General features: G+C 39.4%; 1 protein-coding gene across 6 annotated transcripts in view; it reads right to left on the reverse strand.

The window, feature by feature from the left end:
- Positions 1-26,605, reverse strand: part of INPP4B (inositol polyphosphate-4-phosphatase type II B) — a 168,190-nt gene that overhangs the window by 19,726 nt on the left and 121,859 nt on the right. For all 6 annotated transcript variants that reach the window (XM_054392425.1, XM_054392424.1, XM_054392423.1 and 3 more), the window contains 4 exons: positions 23,365-23,505; positions 20,018-20,115; positions 15,275-15,387; positions 9,795-9,949 (listed from right to left, as the gene is read on the reverse strand). In XM_054392425.1, the coding sequence (XP_054248400.1) occupies positions 9,795-9,949; positions 15,275-15,387; positions 20,018-20,115; positions 23,365-23,505 (507 nt within the window). The remainder of the gene's footprint in view (positions 1-9,794; positions 9,950-15,274; positions 15,388-20,017; positions 20,116-23,364; positions 23,506-26,605) is intronic.

Consider the following 26,605-nt stretch of genomic DNA (forward strand, 5'->3'; position numbering starts at 1 on the left):
ATCAAGTTCAGGTGAATTCATGTGAAGGATAAGAAACCTCAAGGATTATTATGTTCCCACCAGTGCAAGGAATTGCACAGTCAAGCTGCAGAGAGGCAAAAAGTGTGTGGGGGGGTGGGGGGGGTAGTGGGCTGTAGCATGAAACTGAAGTTGCTTATACATCAGAAAACCCATATGATTGGAGAAGAAGAAAGAGATGATGTCATATACATGTCACTCTATAAACCACCAATGGACACAGAAAACTTCTAACCACTTTACACAGAGACACAAGCTGACCTCATACTCCTTCACTGAGCTAACTCTCAGTTTGGTAAACTTCAGTCCTGTCAATAAGAGTCCTTACATTAGCATTATAGGTGTTCGGAATATTTCAAGAGTTATCAAACTACCCTACAAAATTGCAATTTTCTCCTTTAAGGAAAGAAAACAAAAAAGAAAGGCTATCAATAATTGATTCAAAGAAAGAATGACAATGCCCCAAATTCCACAATGCTAGGAAAATCTTTTACACAAGGGCAAGTGAATCTTGTGAATACCATAGCAGAGGTAGCTCCTGCCTCATTAACAGGTTATTTATCTATCTAGGAGGCTGGGTCAGATACCCAAAACATTTCATCTCATGGCAGGATTTACAGGGAATGGAGATTCCCTTTGTGCCCTGGCAGAAGCCTGGTACTTTTCCCACTGCTGGAAGACAATATGCACAGGGCAACATCCAGGCTGGGGAGAGAAGATAGGCTGGCAGGGAAAAAAGTCCTCAGCAGGGCACAAAAGCAGCACCACAGATGCACAGCCAAACCAGTGCCCAGTGATTTTGGCATTAAGTATGTTTAGAGTCATGATAGAATTACAGCACTACTAAGTCCCAGGGTTGCAGAAACCACTTTCAACTGTTGTGACAGTAGAAGTTGACTGGGGAGCAACCTGGCTGTGCATTTTGGGTGGACTCCAACCTTTCCCCTGCATTAACTTCCTTATGAACACATGCTTCCTACTCAGACAGAACATAGCAGAGATTTAGGCTATTAAGATGTAGGTTCCCAAAATTATCTCCCAAATTTATCTCTGAATGATCCAGAGAACAGGATAGCAATATAATGCCACTGGCTCTGTTACTGGGTGTAGTTCCAGCCAACTACAGATAATATCATGGAAGCAGGAAGTCCATAATAGGTACATAACATTTCAAAAAGAAACTCCTTTCTGTTTGGTCACTCCACTGCAAACAGCTATCATGTACTGCAAGGAACCACTGAGAAACAACATGCTGCTGCTGCTGGCTGCACCAGTGGAAGGCTGCCAGTGGTTGCTGTAACGATGAGGACATTTATGAAGTGTCAGTCATCAAATCAGAGCAGCCACAGCAAGTAACATCTAGAAACCACCACTAAAATTCACTTCTGAACTGAGGTGAGAAAGGCTACTGTCAAGGGAGTTCCTCAAAATATCATAAATCCAGGAAACATTGCAAGAGAGCAATATTTCCTCACTGGAAAGAGGAAATACAGCAGCAGGGGAAAAAAAGAGGCAGGAGCTTACGAAAGAAAACTGGAACAGGCATACTGGATGTGAAGAGATGATGCTTGTCTGAGCAGAGAGTATTTCTACAAAAGAAACTGAGTTGGATGAAGTCATTAAGGAAGCTTGAAACAAGAAAAAAAAACAGACCTGCATTCTATATAAGCCAGCTAGAGCTGTAGCCTGATGCTGCAACAACTTTCTCCTAAAAAAAATGCAGAATCTGTTACAAAACAACTTTTCTGGACCAGCAGTTGGTTGCTATTCTTTTCTCTGGTTGTTATTCTTGTCTGTGCTCCCTCCAATGTCTCCACAATCATGGCTGGGGTTGTAGGAAGGAAGTTAGTTACAAGCTCTCCCTGCCCATATAATATTATTCTGAGAAGAATATTGTTGAAAAGATTGGCTCCATGATAATTTTAACCAGCTATTGTATGATATTACTACCCACTTACTCTCATTTCCTGTTCCATTCTTATCTAAATTTTAGACTTGGCAGTGTTGCCTAACAGATTTAGCTGTACACGGTTAAAGGCACAGTAAATCAGCTGTGATGCACGGAGTTTTAATATAATAAATATGCACGGAGAACTTTTCCCACACACTCTTCCAGAAAATTTTAATAAAGTGAAATATAATGAGAACCCTAGCATTACTCCCTCTGGGGAGTTTAATGTATCCAGCTTGTCATTTCAGGTAGGACCTAGTCTTTCATGGAACTTCTGAACAAGTAATAGCATATGGACTAAAGCACCAAATGAATGAGGGAATTAATTCCAGGGATGACTAGTAGGATCTCAAAAACGAACAGCAGGCAGTATCTCCAGGTAACCTGACTGTCTGCATGCTAGATTTGCCTAACCATGCCAGGTGAAGTCCAAGAAAACTATGGTCCTGTAACCTGTGCGTGGCAGAAGTGATGGAAACACTTCACAGTAGAAGAGCTTTTGTGAGGAGTACAAACAGTGTAAACACTTGCCCCTTTTCCTTTTTGTTTTAATTCACTGCTCTGCTGTTAAGTATCCAGACACAGACTGTGAGAGTAACTGGGAAAGCAAAATTATTGGATAAGGCTTTTTCATTTGTCTGGTTTTGAAAACAAAGTGATCACAGTGTGCACCTCACACCTTTCTCAATACAATTAAACCATTCACTGAGAGGGAAGGCACAGCTCAATTCCCTATACTCTCATTTGGGTCAAAATATGGCAGATATTAGTATGAGCTAGTTAGCAGATCATTTACCCTGTTGATATCTCAGTGAGAAACAGAAAGAAGAAATCAGAGCAGAGAGTGAGGTTTTGACTGGAGTACCGATAATCCTGGTTCTCCTTTGGAGAAGTATGTCTGTCCTTAAATCCAAGGGCAGGGATCCCTTCAGCAAAAAGATCCCAGGTTTCGTTCTTGGCACAAAGTTAATCCCCAATCACAGGCAAACATTTTCTCTTTCAATGGGAAAGGAACAATTTTTTTTCCTTTATTTTGGGGTTTTTGTTTATTTGTGGAGGGTATTTGCTTGCTTGCTTGCTTGGTTGCTTTTTTTGTTGTCATTTGGTGTTTTGGGTTTTGTTGGGTTTGCTATTACACACTGGAATTGATGTATTAGAGTGGTTTACTGCTCAGTAGATAAAATTTACTGCAGGTTCCCAGTCCTCTTGAAGTACTCACTTTTCCAACCAGGCAGGGGTGGACTAGATGATCTCTAGATCCCTTCCAACCTATGCATTCTATGCTTCTATGGTTCCCTACATGATCAATGAAGGGGAAGCAGATGCATTTCAACAACTCAGCCACCTAACACTGGTGTCGACATTTAGAGAAAACACAGATTGCTTATGGTACTACCTTGTCCCCAGGGCCTGACTAAGCATTTACTTCAGAAATTTTGCCTGCTGAAAAATCCGTTTGTGGTGGTATAGCCTGAGTCTCACCTCTAAATATTCCTTGCAAAGAGTGGCAAAGGTTTTCACTGTTTTTCCTTGAACACTCCCTTCCTCCCTAGTGATTAGTCCTAGAATATTATTATAGGTTCCAAAGGAAGGCCAACTATAATTAAGGTTACACAATACTTTCCATTAAGATTTTACCTTCAATTGTTAGTTCATTCTGAATGGATAAAATTCAAACTTACAATGTCATTTAAGGAATAATAATTTTAAAAAAATACAGCTGCTTTTTCTTTGCTTTGAGATCACTACTAATATCTCCGTGCTGAAGAACAGGATTTGATATTCCGCACCACGGTAATAAAGGTTTGAGAGAGGTAACTACTGTAAGAGCCTGCTACAGCAGAAATCTCAAATCACCTCTTCCTAACAGACCTGTTAAAATTCAGCAGATAGACACTTAGAGGATTCAATCTGTGCTGAATATCTGCCAGGTTAAGGGGTTAGACAAGACTTTTCCTGCTGTTGTTCTTCCTGGCAGATGGTGGCAGCCGTAATATGAAGCAGAAGCAATGAGGCAGAGGAACTGCCTCTGCTCTTCTCTCCATATTGTTATTGAGGCCTGTTTCCAAGCTCTGAAGAAGAGAAGGAAGATAAAGGCAGCCATGTATGTTGCAGAGAGGAAAGAAGCAACCAGAGGGAAAAAATCCAGCAATAGTCTGGTGAAAATGCGGAAGATGGGAAAATTCTCATGAAAGAGTTCTCAGAACTCTGACCAGAGTGTTGACCAGAAAGAAGTCTAAAACCAGTATGGGGAGAAGATGGAGAAAGAAGGTACAAGAGAAATGAAACCTCTGGAGTCAGCTAGAGAACACTGCCCTGCAAAACATGGACTTGAAGATGTGACCCCAGTAAACCAGAGAAAATGTGTGAGATGTTTCCAAAAACCTGCCAATTTGACTTTGTGCATGTAGAAACCTGAACCTCACTGACAACCTTCCTCAGCCTGATACAACAAAGATAAAATGTGTTTTTGTTGTCTTTATTTTCTTTCTTCCCTTTTTAGTTTGTTTGGGGGGTTTGTTTGTTTGTTGGGGTTTTTTTTCAGGGTTTTTTTGGAGGGTTTTTGGAGTCTTAAATCCCAGAGAATCACTTCAAAGACACACAAAGATCAGCTCTGTGAAACTGAATACTTACATTAGAAAACCTCACTTTTAACAAGGTCTTTTCAAGCTACTGTTTGATATTTTGTCTAATTCTCCTCCTCCTTGCAAAAAGATCTGCAGAAATAGACCTTTATTCTAAAAGACTCCAACAACAGTCTAATCGCATTGATTCAGTCGACAACAGTCTAACTGCATTGCAGCCCTACAGAGAAGGACCTGGCAGGGATGGGTACAGGTGAATAAAAACACCTGTATGCAGTTGAGACAACAGTATGCACTTGCAACCCAGAAGACCGACCACTCCCTGTGCTGCATCAAAAGAAATGTGGCCAGAAGGTCAAGGGAAGTCATTCTGCCTCTCTACTCCACTTTGGTGAGAACTCACCTCTAGCTCCGGAGGCCTCAACACAAGAAGGACATTAACCTGTTAGAGTGGGTCCAGAAGAGGACCACATATTTGATTCAAGGGCTGGAGCACCTCTCCTTTGAGGAGAGGCTGACAAGAGTTTGGATTTTTCAGCCAGGGGAAGAGAAGGCTGCAGGGGGACCTTATTGTGGCCCTTATTGTACTTGAAGAGGGACTATAAGAAAGGTGAGGACAGTCTTTATAGCAAGGCCTGCTGCAACAGGACAACGTGTAATGGGTATAAACTAAAAGAGGGTATATTTAGACTAGATACAAGGAAGAATTTTTTTTTTTTTTTTTTACAGTGAGAGTGGTGAAACACTGGAACAGGTTGCCCAAGAAGGTGGTAGAAGCACTATTGCTGGAAACATTCAAGGTCAGGTTGGATGGAGCTGTGAGCAACCTGATCTTGTTACAGATGTCCCTGCTCACTACTGTGGGGATGACATCTGAAGGTCCCTTCCAACTTAAAGCATTCTGTGATTTTTACTACATCCTGTGACTAAGTCTCCCCATTTTGTTTTCTTCTCCTCTGCACACTGTTGCAGTGATTTTGTTTTAGAAAACAAAATCAGTGGTGGTTTGAATGCACCAAAATTGGACCCTGCTGTTAGCTAATGCCAGGCCTCTTTCCATACATTAAGTAATGTAAATCTTTCCATCTAAAAGGTGGAAAGGAGATGAGGAAAAAAGAATCAGAGGAAGGTCTACATCTGGATCCCTATTTCTCATCCTGTCCCTTGGTTCCTGCTTTGAAGTCCAAGGAGCATCCACAACGCTATGCTGTTTAGTATAGGACTTTCCAAGGTCCATCTCAGTTTGGATGTATGGATTTGGCCCAGGACATCTGTAAGTCCCTAACTGAAGTGCTGTTAAAGCCATCCCTCCTCAGCTCCCACATCTTTAAGGTCATCTTCAAGAAAAGAAGGCCTCAAACAGCTCTTTAAAAAGGAGCTATTTCCTTTATAACTGGACCCTCAAACACCCAGCTCTTGTTGCCCAGAGCATTCATTCTTTGTATTTGTGCTTCAAACAGATTTTGATCGTCAATGTATCTAAAATCATCTGAAACATCCTGGACTGCTATTTCAGGTGAAACTGGAGTGTCCTACATCAAGTCAAATTTTGTATTCAGTGTCTGAAATATCTGACAGGTATTGTGCCCTGCTAGGAGTGAAAGCCTGGAGGCTTTGCTCTAGGCAATTGATTTGTCATTTCATTTGCCTGTTTTTCCTTTTAAGACTTTGTTGGAAACAACTCAAAACCAGCTTTTGTTATTGTTCTGAAGCAACGATCAACATCAAGCAGTTCATCACTACAAGACACTGATTCCACTTACAAATTAACTCATTAGATGACAAGTACTGTCAGCACTTTCCAAACCAGCATTGTGCAATGCACACTGAAGCAAACACACTAAAACATCTGAAATTGCCTCTGGTCTGCCCCAAATTCTAGAGACATCATGAAACTGAAAAGCAGCAGCACACAGAAGTCCAGCATCTCCAAGCTTCTGCTGGCAAGAAAGCACAAAATCACAACCCCATGCTTCCCAGCAAAGCTGTGTCAGCACTGGCAGGAAAAGAAAAAGCTTTATAGCTACACAGACACCTTTATAATTTTCATATCTCAAAATGATGGCATTTCCAGTAAAGGCTGCTTTTGAATGGCCGTTTGCTTTTACAACTCACTTTGTTTCACAGTACTGTCTATCTCCTACTGTTAATTCTTGAAAGAAGCCTTTCAAAGACCAATGCAGTCTGTTAAGAATCCAGATGTTAAAATAGAGTTTTTCTTGTCTGCTTGTGCTCTTGAAAGGCTCAGAAGTGACTTGTGCCAATCAGCAATAGAAAGACTTGAGTGACAGAGTTCAACTAAGTGATCTAAAGACAACTTGTCAGGGGAAAACTGCTAAAATTATAAATTAAATAGCAAACAGTTTTCCTCTGTCTGCTCTTGAAACAACATAGATTTTTTTAGATGTGAAAATCGTAGTGAAAGCTTCCACAGGAAGTCAATGAAAAGCTTAGAAACGCACAGAATAATCTTTCAAATAACACTCTGCAATAGTAATGAAATACAAAGAAAGCATCAACAAAGCTGTTGACCTCAATCACACAGTCCTCAGAAATGTAGCTGCCAAACTTCCCTCAAGTAAAATACAGGAGACTAGATGGCATGCTGTTATTGCTCTTCCTGTGAAAATTATGGCTTGTTTTCCCCCTCTCTTTTACCTGCCTGTTCTTTCCTTCCCAGTTTGTTCTCTGAAATTCACCTTTCTCCATCTGCCTAAAAGAAGAGAGCCCAGGTGGAGGGTTCTTGCCCCACTACCTTCAGTGATGGAGAGGGAGGGAAGCCTGTGTCACTTCCAGCACTGCTCCATTAGCAACTCCAGCAACAGATGGGCAGTGAGGAGGGAGAAACAGTCCCTGCTGAATGCCTGTATTACAGAATCACACAGAATTACAGAGTAGTGGGGGCTGGAAGGTACCTTTGAAGATCCTCTAGTCCAACCTCCTTGCTAGGGCAGGTTTGTCCAGAGGAAGTCACACAGAAACAGGTTTTGAATGCCTCCAGAGATGGAGGCTCTGCAACCTCTCAGGGCAGCTTCTTCCAATGAAACAACGAAATTGTAGCACCAAAGATACTACAAAAAGTACCAACAGACAGTTCTTGGAACTGCCTGACCAACTCTCAGTGGGAGTACCACAGAATTAAGTACTCTGTTCCCATCTGACATCGTCATTCCTCTCTTCTGAATTTTTATGCTTTCTCTAACCAGCTCTTGAGAAAAACACACATTGGCTGCTTATTATTATTTTTTAATCTTCAGTTGTGTGAAGAGTGTTGTGCAGACAGAAACCAGCACAGGGAAAAGATTTATTTCTTTCTTACCCTGATGGTGCAGGTTAGTTGTACACTACTTGCAAGGCCCATGCTTTAAGTCTCAGACAATTCTATCACCCAACTCAAAATTATGACCTCCCATCCAACAGAGCATCTACTTCAGTAAAAGGCTGTTTCAAATTAATTTAGAGGATATTAGCAGGATAAAGGTTTTCTCTGTTTAAAACTACAGCAAAATATATAGAATTCACATTTTTGTGATGATGCATCAACCTCATATACCCATCTGCTCATTTAGATTTCAAGTCTCCTCCAGATTTTCTGGGCTTTTCATCATTGTTTGTGACTCCAATTTCCTGTTATCTGAAAATACAACTAATGTGTTCTCCCGAGAACACAACTAATGTGTTCATCTTGTCAGCTTTCAGATCAGTTATGTGATATAAAAGCAAAGTCACTTATATTTTAGTCTACAAAAAAACTACTACACATTTGTACTATCAAGGTAGTTTGTATAAATGTCTGTCTGTTTTTTTTTTAATGAGGTTTATGTCTGTGAAACTTTTCCAACCTACTGCTCAATGCTATTCTAACATAATAATGATTTTCAATAATTAGCTCGCCTGTATCTGGTAAATTACTGTAGGGTCACATGCTTTTGTATTTTTCTGGAGACAGAAAAGAAAAAAAAACAACATATTTGAAATGCTAACACAAATGGAGTTGACATAAAATTCAGAGATTTGTCACTAATGATAAAACATGTAGTTATGAAAGACTGCACACAAGTCATTCACTCACTGAAATCCTGCAGACACTGAGGGGCTTATGCAAGCTAATGATAGATACAGCAGGATGCACCCCAGTTTCACACATCATACTGTGCTAGCACCACACAAACCAGCTCTGCACCTGAGCAGAGGACTGAGATGGCTTAAGTACTTGTAAATATCACCTTTTTTTTCTTTGCCAAAAGACAAAGGGACCCAGTCCTACAGTGTTAACTACACATTAAATTTCTAATTGACAATACTAACTGTTAAGGTCAAGAATCATCAATCCCAGGCTTTAAGCATGATTGCTTACTTAGTGTGATCTTTGCAAATCCAACACATAATTTCTCTTTCACATGAGTGCAGGATATGGCTCAGTTACTTCTTTGCAGGCTGACCAGAATATTTTCTACTAATTTTGCAGTGACCTTTGCTAAATTGTTTTAATGTTGTGGACATTTCTAAACTCAGAAAATACAATGCAGTACTCACTGACGTTAATTATAAAAGTTACTTTAGAGACCATAAGATACAGATTCATTTTATGACCAAACCTTGTTTGCTCAATAGGCTTTCAGATAATCAGAAATCTTTGCATCTTTTAATTACACATTGCTGATAACATCAGCTTCAACTTCTGCATGGTTGTCATTTAGAATAAGTAATTTTTATTTTTCTTCTTTAAGCACAGTAAAGGTTTGATCAGATGTTAGTGGCAATTGCCATCAGTCCAAGCCTGATTTTTAACAACATGAGCTAGTAAAAATTGCCATCTGTGACAAATGCTTATTCTGCTTTCACAATGTTTGTCTGAATTTTATACAACTGATTTAATGAGTGTGCAAACATCTTAAAACAATAACTTCTTTCCTTTTTTTAATGGTAATGGAATATCATTAAAGTTTTAAGCCTCATGAAAGCCCAAGAAACTGCTGTTTACTTCAGTGAAATTCTGTGTCAATGAAGTGACACTTACAAGGTTTCAGACATCTATCTCATAAACTGTTAAAAGGGACAAAACATGCAGTTCAAAGGCCTTGCATGCAGAAATGACTTACCAGCTGGCATGCAGCTGGTCAGTTCTGCTAAATCAGGACTGGTGTTTATGGAGCATTTGCAGTCAGCTTTAGACCATCCTGTGCTGTAGCTCCTAGCTTAGCTCAAAATGCAAGGGACACCCAAAAATCTCCACATACCTTCTCATACAATCCAGTGCCCGAATGAAGAAGTCTTTGTGCAGCTGATGCTCGTCCCTCAGGATGGAGCACTGCTCCAGCGTCACCGACATGGACGTCCGGTCTTTGGCACTTTTGCAGCAGGTGAAACGGACTCCGTTCAGCTTACGGCAAATCTGAAACACAGGCAGAGGTCACAGGGTGCCCTTTCCACACCTTGAAAGCTGCGGGGGGGACAGTTTACAAGGACATATAGCAATAGGACAAGGGGCAATGCTTTTAAACTAGAGCAGGGTAGATTTAGATTGGACATTATGAAGAAGTTCTTTACTGTGAGGGTGGTGGAACGCTGGAACTGGTTGCTCAGGGAAGTGGTGGAGGCCCCATCCCTGTAGACATTCAGCATCAGACTTGAGGGGGTCTATGAGCAATCTGATCTAGTCGGGGGTGTTCCTGCTTACTGCAGAGGGGCTGGACAAGATGACCTTTAAAGGTCCCTTACAACCCATCTCATTCTATGATTCTAAGCAGTATGCCCATGCTGGGCTGACAGTGCCACCACAGGTGAAAACGTACTCAAAAGAAGTGTGAATTTCTCTTTTGTTTATAAATACTCAGCATTAACAGTCTACAAAAAACAGCACCAAAAGATCACAGTTACTGATCCAAAGAATGTATTTTCAAAGCAGATCTCCAGGGCTTTGATTAGCAGCACAAGCCTTCAAACAAACTGCCTACTGGTGAAAAGGAGCCATTAGTGATTTTAGGAGAGCTGCAGACGATCTTATACAGCAGTTGCAATCAAGTCTTTCTCCTGCTCACCTCAACATCCTGCCTCCAAGGGAGGCAAGAAACTGTCTGTAGATCACAACAACAACAACAAAAAAATCCCCCCCAACTTACTATTCTTAGTCCTATTTTAAGCAAGTCACTAAAATGTCTCCAGGTACTACAGCTTACCAAATCATTGTATCCAATTTCCTGGACTTGAAGACAAAAGTATTTGTGTTAGCCTAGGCTATTGGAAAAGGAAAAGATGCCTCATTTTGTCCTCATTTTCTCTGACAACCACCCTATTCAATTAAAGCTTAATTGTCTGAATACCTAATGAATGTTGAATCAATGAAGAAAACCTTTGCCAAGTCTTAACTCAGACTCATGAACGCAGAGGACTAACTTCTCCTGAGGGTATGGACTCAAGACATCTGAATTTAAATATAGTCCTTATTTTCAACGGGTACAAAGAACAGCTAAAGCTTAATTCAAATGATTGCCATGGATTGCCTCCTTTCACTGTAAATTTTGACAAATTGTAAGAGATAAGGGAAACATAACATACTTTTTAAGGATAATTTCTCACCTTAGGAATCAGTCTGGGGGTCACACCAGCCCATTAGTTTATACTTTGGGTTCAAACAAAATTATTATACTAGAAACAGAAAAATTGGAGGGACAAAAGATATGCCAAAGTGGGGATCTACCTAATAAGAAAAGGTAATACTTTGCATTGCTTGCTACTATCCCTGGACAAACACAGCTCTACCAGCATCAAAAAAGGGAGATAGTTTAGGAAGGAAATCAGAGAGAGAAAGGAAAGAAAGAAAGATAAAGGACAGAGAATAAGGCAAGGCAATAAATTACAGCTGTGTTGTAGTGTGGTGGGTTGAAATTCCCCTCCCACATTAACACCACCAGACTAGCTCAGTTCGGAAGCAAATGTACCTGTATTTACAAGCAAGAACTACAGTCTACAATGGAATGCAATGAATATATACAAATATACAGTATTTACAGTATTTACCAATATGTACAATTAACAGAAACAGCACAAAACCCTCCTGGCCAAAGCCAGGAAAGCTGCCCCCCTGCCTCCCTCTTCTCTGCCTTCCCCAGACCCCCCTGGCAGCAGGAAGAAAGACAAGAAGCAGAGAGGTTGTTAGAACTTAGCTTTCAAGGTCAGTATGCCAGTGTGTTTTCTTCAAAGCTAAGTGCAGAAGAACTCTGTTAGACTGCCCAGCAGAAAAACACCAGACAGACTAACTTTTCTGTCAGTACTTGAGTACTGACTCTTACACATTTCTATCTCCCCAACAGAAGTGTTTAGAGTAATCATTATTTTGCTTTCTTACATCCAGTTGTGATTTATTTACATTCTTTTACTTTTTTTGCTCGAACTCTGCGGAAAGAAATGAAAAGCATAGCCTTAAAACCAGCACAAGCTGTTAGGCTTCATCCCAAGGAACCTCTCAGCTCAGGTCTTTACTTGGGGTCCTGCTGAAACTGAAACATGATCTTCATGTTCTCAAGTCAGCAAATAAGCACTTTTTTAATCTATTAATTTCATTCTCTGGGATTCTGTTAAAATCAGTGGCCCAGAAATTGCATACAGCCTTTAAGGTTTTTGCAATATTGTGGTAAGGATGCTCTCAAACGTTGAAGCCAGACAATACATTTATTCTATCTAACTTTGAACCCAAAGAAGTACAGGCTAAAGGAGAATCTTAGAGTGTTTCTCCACCCACCCCTATAATTCAAATTTTAAAAACTTAAATCTGTTTAAGAAGTTGGAAAGTTGCATTGGGATTTAAATAAATTACTAAAATACTTTTTAAGTAATGCTGTGAAAGAAGTTAACTGCTTAATTGAAGAGATTAATTTTCTTTACACTAGTCTCTTCTGAAGTCTGTGAGTCATTGTGACTATTCTAAGTGAATGAGTCATAATAAAAAAAAAAAAACAGGTAATTATTCTGGATGAATGATGGCCTCTGATGCAGGGATTGGAGACTGAATCTCAAATCTGGGTTGACAGCATACATATAAAGTGCTGGCTAGTGAGAATCAGGTTGGAGCTGAGAAACATTCTAGGCACAACAAGAAACAAATGACCACAAGCTTCTTTTGCATTGAAGTTCAGTACAAACGTCTCAATCATTGCAAAGTGGTTTAAACAGAAAGCAATCTGTTAACTTAATTAAGCAAATTAAAAAATCCTTAGATTCTGATTTAAGGAGAAATAGAGGCTAACCTGATAGGTTGGCCTAGATAAATCCTCTGGATGACTCAGTTCACTAAGCAGCAGCAGTTAAACAGGGTAAATAATTAAAATGGGCAAACACAAGGATCTGATGCTCTAATCTAATGATCTGAAACCTAGTAAGGGACAATATCAAATATACAGTAAGATCATCACAGCAGGACACACAGCTTACAGTTAGAATCCAAATTGAATCCTACCCTCAGTTTTGCTCACTTCTCTAAATATATAGAAGATGGAAGAGAAAGAGGAGGAGGAGAGAAGGAGAACTAGGCTTAACACATACTAGAGCTTTAGGAGGTCTCCCTTACGACCGCAGATGTAAATGATCAGGATTGTGATTAAGGGATGCTAAGAGCACATGGAACTATGAAGACTAAACCAAGGATCAATCAATACTCTTGATTATTTCTCCTGCTCTAGAGAGAAGATGAAGGGTGCAGTTTAGGAAGTAAAAATACCTAACATTTAAATCTCTGTGCCATTATATTTAGTATAAAAAAAATGTTTCTGATACCAATTTGCAATAGCTGACTTCTAAAAAGCAGATCTATTCTCACAGTTCCATTAGCACAGCATATATTTATGCATATCCAGGTAGAATCTCATACATCTACTGCAGTAACAAAGGACATTCTTACATCCTTTTCAACAAAAAAACCACCATGTAACAATATGCAACCTGATCTAATTAAAGATGTTCCTGCTCACTACAGGGGGGGCTGGACCAGATGAACTTTAAAGGTCCCTTCCGACCCAAACCATTCTGTGATTCTATGCTAACAGTGGGTCCAGAAATTCTTGTTTCAGAAGGTTACAGTAACATCATATGAAAAGAAGCAAGAATACCTGGAAGGAAAAATCTGAAACAGTTTTTATCCAACGCTTTTTACCTATGAAATTATTTTCAGGGAGTCATGAATAGGTGGTAGGAAACAACTTTCTATATCCAAAGATTAATTCTGTCATATTCATTGTAGCTCATTTTGCACAATCCTGTGCTGACTTATCTTTTAATTCTTTAAAAAGCAATGTTTCACAGTAATTGCAGAGCTGGTACTTCAAGAAAAGCTTACATTTTTTATTCACAACAGGTTTATGCTGCAATACCATGGGATAATATTTATTAACCACATAGAAAAAAATGTTATTAGCAACATTAAAAAATTACAGCAGGGTAATTGATACAAAGATATAATTAATATTATCTGGTTCCTGGTGTTCATGGAAAGTTGTGAAAATTTTATTAATATTTTGTATCAAACATTTATTTGCCTTGAAGAGTACATGCAGTTGAAAGTTCTCCAAAACACAAGGCCTTGCTTCAATAACTTCAGTAGATGCCAAAGATTTAAGTCTCTGCTTGTGTAAGTAGGCACCAAGGCAATAAATACCAAGGGCACTTTCCTAAATCTAAGACAACTACCTGGTTGAAGTTCACATTCCTGAAAAAGCTTGAACTCTTTATAAACACCAAAGGGTTGTTTTGTTGTGCTTTTTTTTTTTTTTTTTTTTTTAACATCTTTGTGCAAACCCATAGATGTTTCCCACAGAATTGGGAAACAGAATGGGGAGTATAAACAAAATACAATTCATTGTTTGATAAACATTTTCCTTTATGTTCTCCCTGGGTCTGGATGTCTGACCTTTCCACTTCTGGTTTATTTTGTGTTGCTGCCAGTGCCTTTGGAGTGGCTGTTATCATGGCACTGGCTAAAGCCCCCCCGTAATATGTGATTCACTAAAAGTTGAACTGATACAATTAAACACTTATTTAGAAGATCAGAAGTTGAGTGCAGCAGTACTAAACAAAAGCCAGGGGAAGTAATGATCTGTACTATACCTCAAGGCTCACAGACACTAACCAATAAAAGGAAAATACCTGAATAACCAAATTCTGTATTATAAAAGAATTATATAATTTAAAATAACAACAAAGGTCAGATACTGCAGCTGCATATTGTATTGTTGCCCTCATATAAAGTGATATATTTACAGCTATGTGTGGTCACCCAAGGAATTGATTCTGCCCATAAGGAGACAAAGGGATTCCTCTGTCTTAAACAGACTCAGTTAAAAACACAAGAATCAACCCTCTTTCACCTCGGTACACAACTCACTGCACCTCCTGCATCTAGGACAAAACATCCTCAAGCAGCAGCACAGCCTAGGAGAAGTTCTGCAGGAAAGAGACCAGGATAATTTCCTGCTTCAAATTCTAGCCAGTTCTAGCAGTTAAGAAAGTGAGAACAAGAAAATATCTGTAATGTAAGTGCAGGAAGAAGGGATATTTTTCATAAGTTGGATGAGAGACCAGAAGAACGGAAATGTTAGAGAGCCATTTCAGTGTATCTATCTAATCACTGAGTTTTCCACTCAGTCCTAAAATCCACTGCACTTACAATATCAGCAGGCATGTGAAAATTAGCTCATCATGTGAACCTGTTTGAAACAAGAGAGCTTACCGTTGCAGCCAGCCACATGATTTCTACATTCTTTCTCTTTTTGGCCTGGATATTTTGATGGAGATTTTCTAGCAATCCCTTTAAATCATTTTGTTCTTGAAAATGTGGCAGACCTGGAAAAAAAAGTATGATAAGGTTGCTCATTAGAATGAGGTTGATGATATATTTGTGCTGACTAAATAACGTCCATAAGTAAAGAACAGATCTGTTATTTACAACCTTATTTGGGAACACAGGATAGAAAGTATCAGCTAAATATTCAGGGAATAAGCAAACCTTAGTTCTTTTCAGTATTGTTGTATTAAGGCCATTGTCCCCAAGATCTTCATCACTGTATATTAAAGTGTCTTGAACTTTTATCTTATAAATGGATGGTGAAAACATTCAAATCTCTGTTGCAGTTCTGTTCACAAACTATTACAGCCATTCAGTAGAAACAAGCAGAGAAATAACTGAGTGCATTAAACCCTTCTTTGATTGGATGCTTTTAAGTCAAAATATTTTATTGTTTTAAATGATGCTTTAGTTCCCAATATAACATAACAAGAGGCTCGAACAGCACTACATACCTGCCCTCACCCTTCCAAATCTAACAAAGGATATTCCATAGTTTGAAATTAAATAGCACTTTAATTTTTAAATACAAAATAATTTTAGGTTTACCTAAAATCCAAAATTTGAAATACTTGCACTGGGTATGTCAGCTGAGCTGAAGTTTTATTAATTGTGGATGTCTAGTGACAATTCAAGAGCAGGCAATTTAATTGACTCTTATTTTGTTTTGTATATAGAAGAGTTTTGTTCTGATGTTACCTTTATCTCCATTAGTTTTGAAAATCAGTGGAAGCAATCAAAAATCTGTTTTTAAAAATAATTTCTTCTTGCAGTATTGACATAAAAAGAAATGTAATTAAAATTATAATCAGAGAAGGGCTTAGAACCAGCTGAAAGAATATTAAACCAAATTGATTACTTGATACATTTTTTTCAACAAGTGAAAAAAACAAACAAAACAACAAAAAACCAACCAAGCACACACACACAAAAAACCCCCAAGCCCCAATCCTAAACCCTAAGATTTATATACAATTCAAAGAGTAAAAATGAGGCAACTAAGGCAGGTCAAAATCCATTCTCCTAAATTGATCCCAGCTGGTATGATCTCTCTTATCAACAGGCTTTTTACCTTTTATCTGTAATGAATTCTGTAGTTTCCCTTATCCATGATTCACAGTATGAAGTAATTTAAACATACTCAAGAAGAACTATTCTAAAAATGACTAAGTTGTCTTACTCCTACTGTGCTGCCAAAAGGAAAAAGAATGAAGAAAAAGTACATTCAAACTAACTTTGTAATAATACTAATGGGGATTTTTTTTATCTGCATATTACAATTCCTGACCATACAATTAGATAATGCAGAGCATATAAAATATATATCACAACCTGCTAGACTACTGCACTTCCTCTGCACCTGTTCTTTAAAACACATAGCACACAACAAGTGCTCCACACAGATCCTTCCAGATTATGAGAATGTACCACCAGGTAGCCATTATATTGCTTTGAAGCAGCTTTCTTTTGCTTGACAGCAAAATGCATCATCTGAGAGATGACTTCACCACAGGTAAAGCAAGATTCTCCTAATTTATAATATTGCCAAACAAGCAGCATCTTGACTGGATGTGATCGATTGCTTAAATTCCTTGTGTCACAAAGCAGCATTAAACCATCAAATCATTCTCATAGATTGTAAAGGGAAGAAGCCTAGAAGTGCAAAACAGACTCATGGATTTACTGCTGACTATACACGTACTGCACTGTGATGCTATGTAAGAAAACCTTCATTTGCAGGATTTCTAAACCTTGCAAGCATCTCTCTTCCCACACGGGACAAAATGTGGCGACACTGATGTTGCTGTGAGTGTTTGGTATCAAACCAGCAAGACTACGACTCACAGGTTTCTCTGATTTTGTGTCTTATAGATGTTTAAATCCGGTTCTAAGGTGTTCTTTACAATTAATTCTGCACTACTAAACAACAAGCACACAGAGGTTTTTAGGGCCAGGCTGGATGGGTTCTGAGCAACCTGATCTAGTGTGAGGTGTCCCTTCCCACGGCAAGGATGAACTTTGAGGTCCCTTCCAACCCTGACAATTCTGTGATTTTTTTTGTAGCCTTGCTATTGCTAGCTGTTCTATAAAGCAATACTATTTTGGTGTCTAAACCAGAAATACATTTGGTGGGCATTTTCAGCAGGAATCATTCTGGGAGCACCCTGTTGGTTATTGTTTTCAGAGCTCTCTATTAGAGAATTAAAAAGATTAAGAAAGGTGACAGAGTGCATATTCATCTAAAAGAAGATAAAAAGTCAGTGCTGGGCATGACCACCACATGCAGCTGAAGACATTTAATAATTGGGAATAGAGATAAAAGTAGAATGTTACTGGCAAGGGGAATTACAGAGATGAGAGAAAAAACAATAGTAAAAGTGGTAATAGCTTTACAGAAGTGGAACATTTAATTCATTGAAATGGAATATATGAATGAAGCACCAGGCAGGTGAGGCTGCCTAAGGATGGTGGATGCAACAGCTTGCCCATCAAGGCTGTGAGCCCTTGAATTCTGTCTGGCTTTATGAGCACTATTTGTAACGTAACCGTTTTGTGAATGGTCCTGCTTTAATTTTGTAGCACAGGTTTGGCACTACAGGAAACTGCCTGCAAAAGGATGACAAAACCATCAAGGAGCCATCCATACTGAACAGCTCTCACTTGGCTACACCACCAGGGCTGCTGCCAGCTTCGATGGAGGTTTATCTTCCTAAGAGCTTGAGCACAGAAGTGGGGGAACTAGGGAGGAGCTGAAGTCCTCCTCCAGCTGAGCAACTTGGAGAGCTTCACTTCTTTTCAGGGAACTGGTTTAAAAGGCACATTCTGACAACTCCAAAGGGTGGTTGTGTATAATGGCAGGGAGCTACTGGAAGGCACAGTGGAACCAGAAGGTGCTTTATATTCTGTAAAATTTTGGACAGAATCAAATCTTAGAAGTAGAGAAAAAGCAAGAGGGTAATAATAACCAGAAGAGACACAAAGAATTGGACAAGTGTAGTTCTCAAAAGCCTGCCCAGCCTGGAAGAAGTCCAGGCAGCCTGCGTGGCTCACTGATAATCCTGCTGCAGGAAGACAGTTCATGGTTAGTTTCTGTTCATGAAAAGCAGCCAATACTATCTGCAGGCAAATTATTGCTCTTATATAATCAGATCTATTTATGAGGTAGTAGATACACCTTAGAATTAACCTCAGATGAGGTTAGTTTTTCAGGATGCTTTCCTGGCAAGATTCCCCTAAATTAATTACTAATTTCTTGTATGAGTTTCTTTGTAGGAATCCTAGAGATGTGGGTGGAAGGACTGGCTTACTGCCCGCTGCTTAGGAACAGAGTTTTCACTTCTGTTCAAATTATTAACAAATTCAAAACATGCTGATACAAAAGATAAACATGTACACACATACAGTGATACATCAGATATAAGTACATACACGTATACAGATAATTTGCAGAAGTAATCAACAGAAGGTACTCTGTAAGAGAACAGAAGTTTTGCACAGGAATTTAACCAGCAGCATTCCCCATGAGGTGTCACATATCCTGAAGGATGACAGACCTTTAGATTCATACAATCACAGAACTGTCAGGGTTGGAAGGGACCTCAAAGATCATCCAGTTCCAATCCCCCCTGCCTTGGGCAGGGACACCTCTCACTAGATCAGGTTGCTCAGAGCCACATCCAGCCTGGCCTTAAAAATCTCCAGGGATGAGGCTTCTACCACTTCCCTGGGCAACCTGTTCCAGTGTCTCACCACCCTCATGGGGAAGAATTTCTTCCTAACATCCAGTCTGAATCTCCCCACTTCTAGTTTTGCTACATTCCTCCGAGTCCTGTCACTACTTGACACCCTAAAAAGTCCCTCCCCAGCTTTCTCATAGGCCCACTTAAGGTAAAGGAAGGCCACAATAAGGTCTTCTCAGAGCTTTGTCTTCTCCAGATTCACCCCTTCTTAACCAAGGGGAAGGAGCAGAGACCTACATCCAAGCTATTTAAAATTAGGCTGTAAAAACTGCAACATTTGGGAATACAGTTTAGGCACTAAGACTACTTTAAGAGGACGAGATTGACACAAACAGTCTTTTCAGTGTTTGCTTTCAACAGTCAGAGCAACAGAACAGTAACATTTATGACACCAAATTGGAATGCAGGGCCCATTCTAGTGGAACCATGATAGTCATATTAGTGATATTATGATGTGGCTCATTGCTTCTACTTGCATCTGCAGATTTCTCAGTGGTTTGCCATACCTTAACACATTTGCAAAACCAGAATGGAGGGAATAACTGAAACTGATGAAAATTCCACTGAGTATTTCTGTACCAATATAGTAGGCACAGACTGTCCTCTACTTGCAGTATTAAAAAGCATATTAAATTAATAATTTAAAAGAGCCTTTTAGTTCATCATTACTCTGTTTCATTCTGCTGGTAGTTTCTGCTGTGGCATTGTGCCTGCAGTCACTACTGGCTTCAGCAGAGCTGTATGGAATGAGTTCTGGGATTGAGCCCTAAACCTAAAAAGCTGCACAGCAATATTGTGCTAATATTACTTCCTTACAATCTTTCACTTATCAAACCTTTCCAAAGCCATAACATTCTGTGATTTGGATATTGCATTATATTGTACTCACAATCAGGAGGCATTTTTTCCGTAAACAGCTTGTAATATTCTTTTAGGAGTTCCAAGTTTTCTTGGTTAATGTTTTCTTGCAAAGTGGTATCTCCAAACCTATAAAAAAAGTACAACAAAATGACGCAACCCCCTCAAACTATACCAAAACCAAAGGTAATTATCCTTCTGAATGATTTCTTTGCATAAAGCAAATACTCTTGCCCCCTTCCCCAGTCCTGAATAGATGCAAGGGCTCTTTGTGGGAATTTCAATGGCACCACAGGCAGACAGTACCAACTCCTATGTCTCTTACTCTTGCTTAGGTAGATCAGTTTCTACCAAGTTGTATGACATCAAAGTCACACAAGATGGAAGAGATGCAAGTCACAGGTAGAAAACGTTCTGCAAAAAACAATTTCTGCTCTGGTCTGAGAATATTTGCGATAAATAGCCAAACTGATTACTCCTCTGAGTCCTTTCTGCCCTACACTGCGCTCCAGAGCTGTTAGTTGTCTTGGTTTCTTGTACCAGGAACTAATGAGAGGATCATTTCTCTGCTGTTGAGCAGTGACTTCATCCTTAAGCTTCACAGAGTTTCGACCTACAGGCTAGCCGGCTCCAGTGGGCTGTGTTGAAGCTGGCTGCAGCACAGACCTCAGCAGTCACTCCACAGTGCTGCAGCCAGCTCGGGACTGTGTTTGGGGGCTTCTTGCAGCAGTCAGGTCTGCTAGGAACACATCACCCACACCCTCATTATCCTTCACAGAAAACCCAGACATCATCAGGATGCTGTTATGCTTTGCCACGATCTGACTATACCTATATAGGCAAATATCATCCTCTGTGAGACCAAATTTTCTACAACAGCCAGTTTCATATAGGCTAAAGTAACAGTAACAAAAATTATTTCCTACTACCTCTGCTATGAGAGATATGAAAAGACAGGAACATCCCTTAGGCTGCTAGGACCAAGTTTTTGGGACTCATCTTTACAATAGCCTCAAAATGAAGAGGAGAAAAAAAAGCAAATAAAGGAATACAGAAAGACAGACATAGAAAAGTGAGAAATTCAGGTAGATAAAAGGGGACACATATCAGAAGATAGCAAAAAGGGGATCAAAAAAGGGGATCAAAGCGAAAATACTCAGCTACTTCCTCAGCAGCCATCACTGCACATGAGATTATTCTTCTAAATCAGGTATCTTCTCAACTGTGCTTGATTGAAAAATAGGATGTTTCCATCTGATATTTTTTTTCCCTAGAAGTTTATCACAAAACTTTATTTCTGGTCTCATGTTTATTTTCCAACATCAAAATTTTGCCAAAACTCATGTGCAGTGTTTCTGATCTCAAAGACAAGTGCGCAGGTTTCACAGCTGAGCAATATTTGAAATTAAGTCTAATGCTTACACCTGTAAGTACATGCAGGAAAGCTTCTTCTGCATGGAAAAATCCAAACTGATTTGTGTGACAGATGTAGAAACTAACATTTTTTTACTAAATTTTATTTACTTTGTTGATTTATTTACTACGTTTTTAATTGATGGCTTGCTCTGTGGACAGTGTAAAACCACCACTGGGTACAATGCCACTGTTCTTCCTGTCACTTCGCTTTCCACCCAGACAGCTTTTCACACCCACTCATCTCCAAGTCCTGCCATGTCCAGGCTGTTTCTGAATCTTGTCCGATACTACAGAGTCTTACAACATACACTCCTCCCTGCCTATCCCACCTGTCTAAGCTCTCTTAAACTTGCTGCTTGGTTACTGCATATTGATTTTCTCTGATTTTGGAAAACCACCATGTGTTCTAGTCACAATTGTCACGACTGATTTTGTTGGCTCTGTATCACTTTGGTCACGGCACTCCTCTCACAGCATCACTTTTTCCTTCCTCACAGCATCAAGAATAAGCTGTTTTAATTAAAAAAATAATTCAGGTTCTCTAACCAAACGTTCAACTCTTTCATCAGTAAAACACCAGTCTTAACTGACTTCTGATTCAGCCTGTGCCTCCCATTTAAATTTTCTACCTAAATTTTCTCACACATCACCATTCAGGGAAGTTTCCTGTAAACAAAGCTACTTGATGGTATTCCTTAGAATCCTTCCTTAAAAGGCTGCTTTTCACTTTTCTGTCTACAAAGACCAGGATGTGAAACTCCTGATGTGCTTAATTTCTTCCTTATTGTCCAATTTAGTGGTTTTTCACTGTCTGCCTCTGTTTCCCCAGCTACACCTTTGGCCTTGAGTTTGCAGTGAATGTTGTTTAAAGATCTGTATTATTGTCTCTTGGATGCTCTGTTAATAAAAGCAGTAAAAAGAAAATGTAGCTGTCTCATTGTTGAAGTCTACCTTGCGTTTTTAGCATTGCACAAAGTTGGTAATTTAACATGATGGACAGATACCCTTCTCTTGGAAGGGAGAATGAATAGGCTGGTGAAAAATTGACCATTGTTGTACTTACTAATTAGTTTCTGGCAATCTTTTCAGAGCAGTATTATTAGCACATCAGAAAAGCAGCCAGATTTTGGAAGGTTATAATTTAAAGCAAACCAATTGATAGTACCATCAGCGTTCATGTTCCTACAGCTATATTATTAATGTATTCCCTACTATGAACTACCACACCTGATTCCTGAAAAATTCATAGAATCATAGCATGGCTCAGGTTGGAAGTGACCTCAGAGATCATCTACTCCAACCTTTCTGCCACGGGCAGGAACACCTCTCAGCTAGACTTAGCTGCTCAACGCCTTGTCCAATCTGGCATTGAACACCCTCAGGGAGGAGGCATCCACAACCTCCCTGGCAATCGATTCCAGAGTCTCACCACCCTTATACTGAAGAACTTCTTCCTAAGATCCAGTCTAAACCTACTCTCCCTCAGTTTAAAATCATTCTGCCTTGTCCTACTGCTAGACATCCTCATGAAAAACCCCTCTCCAGCCCTCCTGTAGGATCCCTTCAGGTATTGGAAGGCAACTGATCTCTTTCTACCTTGGTGACTTGTTGAGCATCTTCAACCCCACCTTAATGAAAATAAGAATTTCAAATCCTCAAACTCATGTTTGAGAAGGCCAAAGTACTGTATGCAAACAAATCTCTACATCTGTGAAATAGAAACCTATTTTATATCTGTATCCAAAGGAAACTTGGGGTTGATTGTATGAGAAAATCCTGCACATGGTTATATCTTCACTTGGACTGTTATTATTCAGCATTGCTTCATAGCTTGTGCTTATTTCCTTTAATGCTTCTATAAATACACACCAATGTCAATAAGATTTGTTTTTAATCCTGGGAGACACCCTGGACTAGGCCAGAATACTTGGAGACAAAATAAACCCACATTTTTTTTCTTACCTTTCTGCAAGTGTTTGCTGTTCATTGATTCCAACATTAAAGAGTACTGGATACATACGAAGTAGCTTTCCTTCTTTAATCTCTTGTGGCAGCAGCTCAAACATTTTTGCTGGAAGTTGGACCTCTATAATATAATGCTCACTAGGAAAATTGAAAAGCAAGAGTAAGGATGGGATTATTAATTGGTTTGCTTGAAATGATAACCTTGCTAAATGACAGAAGAGGAAGACTTAGAAATCAGTTCCCCCCTTTTTCCCTTAATTGTATTGAACCATAAAGTGTGACAAGAGAGCTTGCTTGTTTTAAGACCATAAGCTACCTGGGGAAAGGCATGTAGCCTTTACTCTTAGATACTGGCTTCTTTACTGAAATGAAAAGAGAACTAAAGATGAAATCAATAATAAAAAAACAAAACAAAACAAAACTTCTGCTACCAAAATATCAATGAGACCATCTCAACTCTTCAAATGCATCTTGCTGAGTTACAAAACCAACTTCCTTTCAGAAGTCATAACTTGATCCTCTACCCGTTTTAAATACAATATAAGCAAAAACCCAAAGCAAAATTCCTATTTACTTCAGTGGTTGGATTTTCTCCCTGGGGATACAAAAGCATCATCAATAACAGCATTGACTCTGTGAAGATAATAATTGAAGGCTTATTATACAAACATGAATCCTGCTTTAGGAGAAGGGATAAGATTTATAGAAATTCTAGCTTTATGTTTCTGTTTGGTCTGGCTTTGCAAAGAGCCATGTTACTTGGGCTGCCAGTCCAAATTCTGATCATGTGAAACCCTCAAACTGGATTTCACCTGTCTTTGAGGATTGATGTCTGACCTCACAAGAGAAAAAAAAATAGCATAGTGGTAACTTGGTTTTCTTTCTATTATTAGAGTTATTGGTTTAATTAAAACCAGAACAGACTAGAAGCAAATGCATTTGTCTCCAGGATTTGGCATTTAAATCATTCAAAGAGGACCAAGTGATAATGAAGACTGAAACATTCTCTCTTGCAGAGCATGTTTGGTATACCACCAAGTAGAAGAGCATTACAGCAACATGATGGAAGAAGGATTTATATCCTACCTACAGAAACCAGGCCTAGGAGGACACACAACTTTTGCTTATAAACTTAAGATGGAAAGCTTTTGCATCTACTAAAAAAAAAAAAAACCAAAAAAAAAAAAACCTATCAGGAAGTCTCTCCAACCCTTATTTTATTCCATCATTTGCTTGCTAAAGAATTCAACCTGCACTGTCCACATGTAGAATTTGGGGGAGAAAAGGCAGAAAACCTTGAAGACAAAGAGCAGTTTCTGCAGTAGCTCTGACACTCTTGGCAAGGTGGAGGGATGAGAAGCATGACCTTAGTACAGATAAACAGCTTCAGCTTAGAAGAGCTAGAACCTCTATCCTGCCCATGTATCTGAGAACAAAATAAACTGGATCCAGTACAGACTTCTGACTGAAACATAATTAGATAGGGCAACAGTTTATGCTTTGGCAGGGGCTAGAACTAGTGTGTAACCTTTGAGCAAATGCACTACTGAGGGCTGTTAACAGTTTTGAATGTCTTGGAGTGAAGGAGAGGTTAGGGTTAAAAAAAAAACAAAAAAAAAACAGGGACAAAAAGAAGTTCTGCTCCTCAGTTAAATCTGTTTGGTTTGTATTATGTTTCATTAATTTGCCTATGTGAAGGAAAGAGAATTAGCAAGGAAGGCAGTAAAGAACTGTATAAATGATCTTTGCTCAGCAGCATTCATTCTCAGCCTGCATGTGAGCACTCCTAGCTGCTGTCAGGTGCTACCAGCACATTTTTCTGTGATGGAGTGCTTCCATGATGTGGAAAAGAAATGTTAGCTTAGTCTAATTCCAAGTGCACAAGCTACTGAACCAAAATGTCACCAAATCACTGCACTGCTACATTTCACACCCCCACAATCACTATAAATCTTTCATCATGTGAAGGAACATTGAGAAATGCTGACCTTTAGGCACGATAAATTAACATCAGCACCATTTGAGAGATTCCCCTCATCTTTTTTTTTTTTCTTTTTCAAGGCATTTTTTGAAGTCTCAGAGATAATCCCTCTTAAATTCAAAAAATCTGTAACCAATTGCACAATGAAAAGAACCCACTTCTGCTCACATAAGGAAAAGGCTATCAAGTTGTGACAGAGATGTGTCTGGAAAGTTCAAGAATGGTACTGAAGTCAGGTGGGACTAAAATAAAAATAATTCATAGAATGGTAGGGGTTGGAAGGGCCTTCTGCAGATCATCTATTCCAACCCGCTGATAATGCAGGTTCATCTAGATCAGGGTGCCCAAGAACACGTCCAGAAGGGTTTTGAAAGTCTCCACAGAGGGAGACTTCAACAACAAACAGCACACAGCAGCAGAAAATTTTATTGCTAGGTGGTTTCTCTCTTTAATAGTCTCAGTACAGAGATGCCAGGTGATTTTGCCATGAGGCGGATAAGGGAGCTTGCACATTTTTCAATGAGAATCAAAAGTCAGTACAGAAGTTTTAACATTTAATGATCTCTCAGGAAGAAGAGGTGGGGAAATCTAGCGTGTTTAAGAGAGTAAAAAAATGCAGCATCATATCAAAATAAATTATATGCATTTAGGAATTAAATATTTGAATGTACATGGCCACTAAAACAAGGCTGCTGAAGAACATCAGTGTTATTTGCCTTATTTCCTAATATTTGTTGTCATCACATACAAAGACAGACAAACACTTGTAGTCCTGTTCAGAGGCTTCTAAAAATTAACCCCAGGCACCCGCAGGACATGGTGCCTGCAGCCACTTGTAGCTGCTGAAATCACACTCTCAGTTCTTTGCAATAAGGACAAACCAAGCCATTTATGTGCACCTCTGCTCTGTGTCACAAGAGAAAAAGAACTGCACACATGGCCAGGCTCTGCTTCTCAGCTGGGAGGTGCCTCGAGCTGCTTGGCTTTCAGACAGGTGACACCTTTCCAGATCACCTCAGCATGGCTGTAAGTGCTCGGCCAACGGAGGGCTTCATTGCAAGCATGGTGACCAACCCTGCCTTGAAGTTCATGTGCACAAACACACACTTACAGAAAATATTTTGTACCAAAGTGTTGAACTATTTCCTGCCTATAAGTAAAGAATCTGAGTGCCTCCATGGGACTTCATTTCACCTGGATGGTTGGAGCCAGCCACCCACATCAGCAGGTTAGTGCACACAGTGCCACGCTCTTTGG

This window comes from Indicator indicator, chromosome 25 (genome assembly GCF_027791375.1).
Source record: "Indicator indicator isolate 239-I01 chromosome 25, UM_Iind_1.1, whole genome shotgun sequence".
Lineage (NCBI taxonomy): Eukaryota > Metazoa > Chordata > Aves > Piciformes > Indicatoridae > Indicator > Indicator indicator.